A 9292-nucleotide genomic window follows, 5' to 3' on the forward strand; every position below is an offset into this window, starting at 1 on the left:
CTCGTGAGGAAAAACAGTCAGACACAACTCTCCCTTGAAACGGGAATTTGTTGAAGAATCTGAGCTGTTAGGCTCAACATAACCCTCAGTTGGGGTGATTCCACCATAAGTATAGCGCATAGTATCAGAAGTAAACTTTATAACCAGCAGAAACTTAGGGGGTGTGGTGAGCTGGGATAAGCTTTTATTCCTTAGGATGGTTTAGGATCGCAAAGTCAGAACTTTAGGTTCAAAAATATTCACTGAAGTAAAAGAGATACAATCTTGATAGAAAAGGTCTTGGCTTGAACTAGCTTACTAAGTTTCATCTTCTAAAGGAGGCAAAAGGATAAATGCAGCTACATTTTGCCTAGAGAGAGAGCAAAATGTGCATCCTCATAGGTAGAAAGAAAAGCAGATGAGATTTAGTCAGCTAATTAGCTCCAAGACCTTTTCTATCAAGAATGTATTTCTTTTACTTCAATAAATGTTTTTGAACCTAAAGTGCAATCCTGTGCCATCCTGAGGAATACTAGCTCACCACAGGTAAGTTTCTGCTGGTTATGAAGTTTCCTTCTGGTACTCTGCTATATTTATGGTGGAAAAACCCCAACTGAGGGTTATTTTTGAGCCTAACGGTTTCAGATTCCACAACAGAATTAGTAGCGCACGTCAAATCATTCAGATAGAAATAAAATTTTCATAATTTATGTAGTTGTTACTTTTTTAAAAAAAGAAACCTATACGTCTATCTTTTTTAAAACACGTTATTATTGCCTCTCGTTTGGTCAAGGTTTTATGAAGGTTATTATCGGCCTCTTCGGGAAAGATAAAAGGGAGCGCCAAGCCTGGCCAACCCCAAACCAACCGCTTTCCTCCCCAAACGTGGAGCCAAACCAACAAGAGAGAAGGGACGCGATTGCTTCCTTCTGGTTTCTGGGAGAGGAGAGGATACAAGGCGACAAATGACGCTCTCCTCTTTCCCAACGAAAGCAGGGCGCCCTGTGTCAACTTTGCCCCGACTGGGAATAACAACAAAAACGGCAACAGATGAAAGTATTTTCCCCCACCCGTTTGATCTGGGATATTAACCGGCATGTTTTAGAAGGGTCACTATGGATAATACGCTACAAGAAAAAAATAACTAGAAAGAGGACTTCTTCCCAAACTCGAGGCAGACTCTGTCCCCTTCCACAAAGCTGAATAAAATCCCACATTTTCTGCTTTGAACTTGACTCAGATAACCCAGTTCCAAGCAGATATTGCCTTGACATTCTGGGTTATAGGGCTGTGTGGAAGGGCCCTCTGCAACCCAGGAGGCCTCTATTGGGAGCCCCTTCCTCCTCCACCCTTTCTCTCCTTTCTTGCCTCTCTCAGGAAAAGCTCTTAATATTATTTGCAGGCTTGGTGGTTTATTTATTACATATGCCCAACTTTCCTCCCTATCAGACTGACATCTTTTAGCTAAGATCATTCATATAAGCTCCTTCTACACTGCCATATGATCCAGATCATCAAATCAGATAATTCACATTATCTGCTTTGAATTGGATTATCTGAGTATACACTGCCATATAATCCAGTTCCAAGCGGATAATCTGGATGTTATATGGCATTGTAGAAGAGGCCATAAGCACACCGAGAAGGACATTTTGTGTGTGCCGGCGGGGTCATATACCTGAACACACATATATTAATATCATCGTGCGTGTATTTAATTAATGTATGTGTACAAACACATTAATAGCTACTGAACGCACAGGTGTATTCATGGTATTTCATTGCTTTCTATGGATCCCCATGACGCAATGGGTTAAACCCCTGTGCCGGCAGGACTGCTGACCGAAAAGGTCGGAGGTTCGAATTGGGGGAGCTGGGGGAGCTCGCATCCGTCAGCTCCAGCTGACATAAGAGAAGCCAATACAGGATGATAAAGCATCAAACATCCGGGTGTCCCCTGGATCACGTCCTTGCAGACGGCCAATTCTCTCAAACCAGAAGCCACACGAAAAAAAATTCTATCACTTTTCGGAAGACTCACAAAAGCCAGCCTCCTTTGCCTTGCTGAGATACAGAAACTTATTCTTCTCAAGGTCGGATTGAAGATCCCGATCTGGCCAACCGAGATCGATTGCTGTCCTCTGAATATCCTCAGCTTTTAGAGATCTGACTGAGAAAATAGGGGGGAGGGGGCGAAACGCCCAAATAGTATCGTAAGGGGGAAGGGGATAGTTTCTAATTTTTTTGCCAAAACAAAAAAACCCAACAACAACCACTCAGGTTTGCAAGTACTTCTAAGAACGAGCTATTCAGATCGATAGGGATAAGTTGGGATATTTCTAACCCTTTCGAGCGAACTTGGCCCTTCCACACAGCCGTATAACGCAGAATATCATGGCAGAACATCCCACAATGTCTGCTTTGAACTGGGTTATCTGAGTCCATACTGCCATATATCCCAGTTCAACGCAGATAATGTGAGATTTGATTCAGCAGCGTGGAAAGGGGCCTTATGGGTACATCTTTGACCGCTCTTTTACTTCGTCATAAGAGCCGCGGAAAGTTGAGGGACTTACTTCTTGGCTTATGGGTTTGGAGAAGGGAAGGGAGCGGCGCCTCTCCTCCTCCTCCGCCCGCGCTTGGACTCGGGAGCCGCCGTCTCGAGTCTTCCCAGGGACCCAAAGGTGGCGAATCCGGGCTCCGCGGTTTCCGCAACTGATACAAACAATAGAAGGGAAGCCATTAATCCTTGGGTTGAACCCTTTACCCCCTTCCAGACCTCCGGGGGTTCCTCCCACTCTTTTTAAGAACCCTCTTTTCCCTCAACGACTTTTCATGAAATGCTAATGCGTTTTTTAAAAAGCGGGGCCAGGATTGAGACAGACACAACTTTTGCCTTTGGAAACTGAACATCAGAACCAAACAAAGGAGGAAGCGGTTCCTAAATCCAATGCCAAAGTATTAAACAATATCAGAGCATTCGTACAAATGCACGCACTTATTTCAGTGACCCAGTCTTCCGGATGAAACATATTTTAAACCTAAAACGACAACAACGCACCTGCTTTCCGTTGTGTTTAAATCCAATCACTATTCATCACCATAATAGCTTCTGCCTAGACACGATGGGACCAGTGGTGGCGGCACTATAACTGTCCTTGGGGAAACGGCGGGGGAGAGACTTGTCCTGACTCCTTTCACATTCCTGTACTTCCTCAGGACCCAAAACTTAGCATGTCAAAACACTCCCTGTTTAGGCAGGCCACTTAGAGGAAAAAACAAAGTAAGCAATAGATAGGATGGAAAGTATTTTAATAGGTCACCTTCCTTAACAATACTCAACAGATATTAAAATAATATCCAAAAACTACACCATTGTGTTGTCGAAGGATTTCATGACCTGCCTTGCTGTGAGTTTTTCGGGCTGTATGGCCATGTTCCAGAAGCATTCTCTCCTGACGTTTCATTCAAATCTATGGTAGGCACTCTCAGAGGTTGTGAGGTCTGTTGGAAACTAAGCAAGTAGGGTTTATATATTTGTAGAAGATTCAGGGTGGGAGAAAGAACTCTTGTCTGTTGGAGGCAAGTGTGAACGTTTCAATTAATCACCTTGATTAGCCTTGTAGTTTCAAAGCCTGGCTGCTTCCTGCCTGGGGGAATCCTTTCTTGGGATGTGTTAGCTGGCCCTGATTGTTTCCTGTCTGGAATTCCCCTGTTTGCAGAATGTTGTTCTTATTTACTGTCCTGATTTTAGAGTGTTTTTTAAAAATACAAGTAGCCAGGTTTTGTTCATTTTCATGGTTTCCCCAGGCAGAAATCAGCCAGGCTTCGAAGCTGCAAGGCTAATCAAGGTGATTAATTGCAACATTCACACTTGCCTCCAACAGTTTCTCCCATCTTGAACTTTCCACAAATATATAAACCTCTCTTGCCTACTTTCCAACAGACCTCACAACCTCTGAGGATGCCTACCTTAGATGTGGGCGAAACGTTAGGAAAGAATGCTTCTAGAACTTCACCATACAGCCCAGAAATCTCACAGCAACCCATGAAAGCCTTCGACAGCTTATTTCAAATTCCTGCTCTTCCCCAAGACCCAAAACTTAGCATGTCAAAACCTCCCCTGTTTAGGCAGACCAGTGAGAGGAAAAAAACAAAATAAGCAATGAATACTATGGAAATTATTTTAATAGATCACCTTCCTTAAAAATACTCAACAGATATTAAAATAATATCCAAAAACCACACCTTTTTTTTTTTTTTTTAAAACACCTTTCTTCCCTTTCTGGGTTTTTTTTTTTTTGAGAATTCTAAAACCCAAGTTGGAATTTATTTTTCTTTTGTTTTCGTTCTGTTATTTTTCTTACTGTTGTTGTTTCCCGTTACAGTAGAGTCTCACTTATCCAACATTCGCTTATCCAATGTTCTGGATTATCCAACGCATTTTTGTAGTCAAAGTTTTCAATATATCGTGATATTTTGGTGCTAAATTCATAAATACAGTAATTACTACATAGCATTACTGCGTATTGAACTACTTTTTCTGCGAAATTTGTTGTCTAACATGATGTTTTGGTGCTTCATTTGTAAAATCAAAACCTAATTTGATGTTTAATAGGCTTTTCCTTAATGCCTCCTTATTATCCAACATATTCGCTTATCCAACATTCTGCCGGCCCTTTTATGTTGGATAAGTGAGACTCTACTGTATCTTTATACATTCTAATCACCTTCCCATTCACACTTGCCTCCAACAGACAAGAGTTCTTTCTCCCACTCTAGACCTTCCACAGATATATATAAACCCCTCTTGCCTAGTTTCCAATATACCTCACAACTCCTGAGGATGCCTGCCATAAATGTGGGCGAAACGCAAGGAGAGAATGCTTCTGGAATATAACCATACAGCCCGGAAAACTCACAGCAACCCACCTTCCCATTGCTAGTTTTAAGGCATGCCATGAATTAGTACGTTTTGGATTTCCTGTTTCCAGTTTCCCTTTTGACATTGATTTAACTCAGAATGGAACTCGTCTTTATATTTTTTATTTGTTCTCCTTTTTTTCAGAGGAAATGCTTTTTAGTAAACTATATACACATTTCTGAATTCCCTTGTAACGCCTAAAATTAATTAAAATTATCCCACAATGCATGTACAAGAAAAAAAATACAAAGAAGTTAACAAAAATAAAAAAGGGGGGGGGGGGGAATGCGGACATAATAAACATTTACAAAATCCAGAATATTGTTGCTGACCTCAGAAAAGCTTTATAAATAAAACAAAACAAAAAAATAACCCCGCGTCATAGGAACTACAAAAAAAGAAATTAAAGTAATTTTGGATTTGCATCCTTGGTACTTGTGAAATAAACGGTTGCACTAGCTTTACTTCAATTAGGCAATAAAAAGTCTTCACAAGAAATGGTCCGAAGGGTGAGCAGTTAACGCTCCCCAGGTGGCAGAAAAGTTGGCATCGCCTAAACCTCGGAATCATTATTAATTCTTGTCCTATTTCTTCCTCTTTCCTCCTTCTTTTGTATCCTCCCCACCCCATTCCTTTATCAAATTAAAAAACAAACCAACCTGGCTTCTGAGTGAATGATAAATACTGTACAAAATCCTCCCCAAACCCTCCGTTGAAACACAGGTGCCTGAAAAACGGCGACAACGGAAGGGAAAAGGAATTATTCGCATGAGAATAATCCCCCTTCTAGTTCCAGAAACTACTTCTTTAGGGATAGAGGAAGGAGGACTGGAGGACAGTCTATTTGTGTGCAAGCATTACAGCACTGGGTTACTTTCTCTTGTCATTACCCTCAGCAATATGAATATTTGTTATAATCATAGTTATTATTATTAATATTATTATTATTATTACAACGCCATCAAAACATTTCTCTCTTTGTGGTGCTCCGGGATTCTGTACAAAAGGAAAGGGAAACAAGGGAGAGGGCGGTGGAGGGACACGAGTGGGAGTGTGTGAGTGGGTGGGGGGCCCACGGAGAGAGAGAGAGCGTCCGTCCGTCTTTTCCATCCCCTCAGCGTCTCTCGCGTGGTCCGTGGGTCGATGGGCGCGTGAGGCTGGGGACGGCGAGGGAGGGTCCCGTCGGTTCATCTATAGGTCGGCCGGCCTCAGGAGCGCGCCAAGAACACGGCGAAAGCTGGAGACGGGGAAACGCGTGGGGTCTGCGGACACGCGTGGGAGGGTCCCCTCGGTCAATCTATAGGTCGGCCGGCCACAGAGGCGCGCCAAAAACACCACGAGGGCTGGGGACGGCGACACGCGTGTGTTTGGAGACACGCGTGGAAGGGTCCCATCAGTCCATCTCTAGGTCGGCCGGCCACAGAGGCGCGCCAAGAGCATGGCGAAGGCTGGGGACGGCGCCACGCGTGGGTTTGGAGGCACGCGTGGGTGTGGGGACGCGCGTGGGCCCGTCCGCGAGTCCGCCGCCCTTAGATGTGCGTCAAGGGCACGGTGCCGTTGACCCCCGTGCTGGCGCCCTGGTAGTGTTGGGGCAACGAGTGGAGGCGGCTCTGCGCCGCCGCTGCCGCCGCCGCAGCCACCACCGCGGGGTCCCCACCTTCCCCTCCTCCTCCGCCTCCGGGCAAGTACATACTGATCATCTCCCGCAGGTCCCCGGGGCAAGGGGCCCGCGCGTGGGCGGCTCCGGCGGGCGGGCTGACGCTGGGCTCGGCCTTGACTAGAGAGCCCAAGGCGCCCAGGGCCCCGGAAGAGGCTGCCGCCGCCGCAGCCGCCGCCGCCGCCGCCACCGCCGAGTTCTGGTGTCCCTGGGCCCCGTAGGAGAGGCCCCCGTAGGCGGCGGGCGAGGCGCTCATGTAGCCCTGCGAGCTGGGCAGCGGGCTGTACTGGAGGGTGCCCATGTCGTAGCGGTGCATGGGCTGCGGATTGTGCGGGTGGTGCGGATGGTGTGAGTGCGGGTGCCCGCCGCCGCCGCCGCCTCCTCCGCCTCCCCCGGCGCCCGGGTGCTGGCTGTAGGCGAGCTGCGCCTCCTGCATCATCGCCGCAACGGCCACCGAGCCCGGGTAGGCGCCGTTGGCCCAGCCGTTCATGTGCGGGTAGCCTCCGCCTCCTCCTCCGCCGCCGCCGCCGGGGCTCTCTAAGCGCTGCCCCACTCCGCCGGGGCTGAGGCCCACGCCCAGGCCCACGGGAGGGCCCCCTCCGACGCCTCCTCCGCCGCCTCCGGGCCCGCCCGCGCCCAGCAGCCCCCCAGCCAGCGAGTACTTGTCCTTCTTCAGCAGGGTCTTGGTCTTCCTCCGCGGCCGGTATTTATAATCCGGGTGCTCCTTCATGTGCAGCGCCCGCAGGCGCTTGGCCTCGTCGATGAAGGGCCGCTTCTCCGCCTCGGACATGACCTTCCACTCCGCGCCCAGCCGCTTGGAGATCTCCGAGTTGTGCATCTTGGGGTTCTCCTGCGCCATCTTCCGACGCTGGCCCCGCGACCACACCATGAAGGCGTTCATGGGGCGCTTGACCCGGTCTTGGTTGGCTTTGGGGCCGCCGCCGCCGCCTCCTCCTCCGCCGCCGCCTCCTCCTCCACCGGCTCCGGCTTGGCCCGACAAACTGGTCGCCACTTGGGCTCCGCCGGGCGAGTGCAAGTCCGTCTCCATCATCATGCTATACATGGCTGCTGGGTGTCAAAACATAGAGCGGAGGCGATCAGGAGAAAGAGCCCGCGAGGGCGACGAGGAGGACGACGACGACCTGGTCTGGAAAGGAGACGGCGAGGCTCAAGCGACGGCGAGGAGGAAAGGAAGGACCGAGGAGCTCGTGATGGGCTGGGTGGGTGGGTTCAAAGGGGAAGGAGTCCCCCTCCAAAATGTCCGCTCCCTCCAAAGCGAAACAAAAAAAGAAGACTGGAAAACTTTCTCGCCTTCAATGGCTGGAAACGCTGGAGCTGGAGGTGAGCCGGATTCAAAAGCGACTCAAACAGGTGCAAGCCGGAGAGAGAGCTGGAGAAGAAGGAAAGCCAAAGCGGAGGGAGGGAGGGGGTGAAGAGGGGGTGGGGGAGGAAAGGGGGAGATGGAGGGGGAGGAAGAGAGAGAGAGAGCGCGAGAGAGAGAGGGGGAGAGAAAAGTCTAGCTGCTCCACTTTGGCACTGAGTGTGGTGTGCGCGCATCCGATGCTTCTCAGCGCTTTGCCACAAACACACACTCACAGAGGCAGGACTCCCCTCCTCCTCCTCCTCCTCCTCCTCCTCCTCCTCCTCGCTGATGCTGCCGAAGTGATCTAATGTGGCCCCCCTTCTGCTCACTTCCAGAGAGAGAGAGAGAGAGAGAGAGAGAGAGAGATGTGTGACTCGCATCCGCCGGTCCCAATTGAACACAGAGCGAGCGAGGGAGAGAGAGGGGGGGGGAGAGACAGGAAATTCCCCCTCCCCCTTTCCCACCTCCGTGTTTAGGAGGGGAGTAATTAAATGACCGAGGGGAGGGGGAGAGACGGAGGGAGAGGAGCGTGTGAGAAAGAAAGGAAAGAAGGAAGGAAGGAAGAAAAGAGCGAGGAGGGAGGGAGAGGGAGCGGAGCGCCTCCAGGCAGAACTTGCACCGCAATTTGTTCTCTCTCTGTGGTTTCCCTCCTCTCTCTCTCTCTCTCTCTTTCTCAGAGCCCGGGAGGAATCCGGAGAGAAAGAAACACAGCCGGAGAAGAGCCCAGCAGCCATACACCGCGCGCTGAACCCGGATTAAATGATTAAACGAGTTCTCCGTTGTCCAATCGGAGCGCGCCGGCGAGGGGATTATTTGCATCTCGCGCGGGAGGAGTGACGTCCGGAGGTGAGAAGTACAAACTCTGCTGAAAGGAAGTGGGGGGAGGAGGGCGCGGAAATGGGGTGGGTGGGGGGCAGAGGGAAGGAGGGGCCCCGGAAGGGGTCACAACCCCTTGGAAAACAACCAGGGCAACAACAACAACAACCACGGCCGGCATCTCGCGGAGATGGGATGCCAGAAAGCTCCAAAAGGAGAACTCGGGGGTCCTTTCTTTCCTCTTTCCAGCCGGGAATGGGGTTTTCACGCGGAAGCCACGCGCGGAATCACGCACGCGCGCACAACTCCAAAGCGGTTTGGGAAAGTGTGCGTGAGAGAGAGAGAGAGAGAGAGAGAGTTCGCGGTCGGGTTTGTTTGGAAATCCAGAAAAGAGTTTTCGCCTCGAAACTCCTGGTGTTTGGGTCTAAATTGGATCTTGCCTTCCTCTCTGAAAGAAACTTTTTCTCTGTGTCGTTTGTTACCTAGCAGCAGGTGGTGTTTTTTGTTTTTTGTTTTTTTTGTTTTTGCGATGTGTGTGTGGTATTGAAGAGGA

The 9292-nt window shown here is 49.4% G+C and overlaps 1 protein-coding gene across 1 annotated transcript; it reads right to left on the reverse strand.

Annotated features, from left to right (window-relative positions):
* Nucleotides 1–5009: 5009 nt before the first annotated feature.
* On the reverse strand, nucleotides 5010–8187 carry sox1 (SRY-box transcription factor 1). Its single transcript, XM_062975445.1, has one exon. The coding sequence runs from the start codon at nucleotides 7621–7623 to the stop codon at nucleotides 6433–6435; it is 1191 nt and encodes a 396-aa protein (XP_062831515.1). The 5' UTR covers nucleotides 7624–8187; the 3' UTR covers nucleotides 5010–6432.
* Between the last annotated feature and the right edge of the window lie 1105 nt (nucleotides 8188–9292).

The sequence above is a fragment of the Anolis carolinensis genome, chromosome 3 (genome assembly GCF_035594765.1).
Source record: "Anolis carolinensis isolate JA03-04 chromosome 3, rAnoCar3.1.pri, whole genome shotgun sequence".
Lineage (NCBI taxonomy): Eukaryota > Metazoa > Chordata > Lepidosauria > Squamata > Dactyloidae > Anolis > Anolis carolinensis.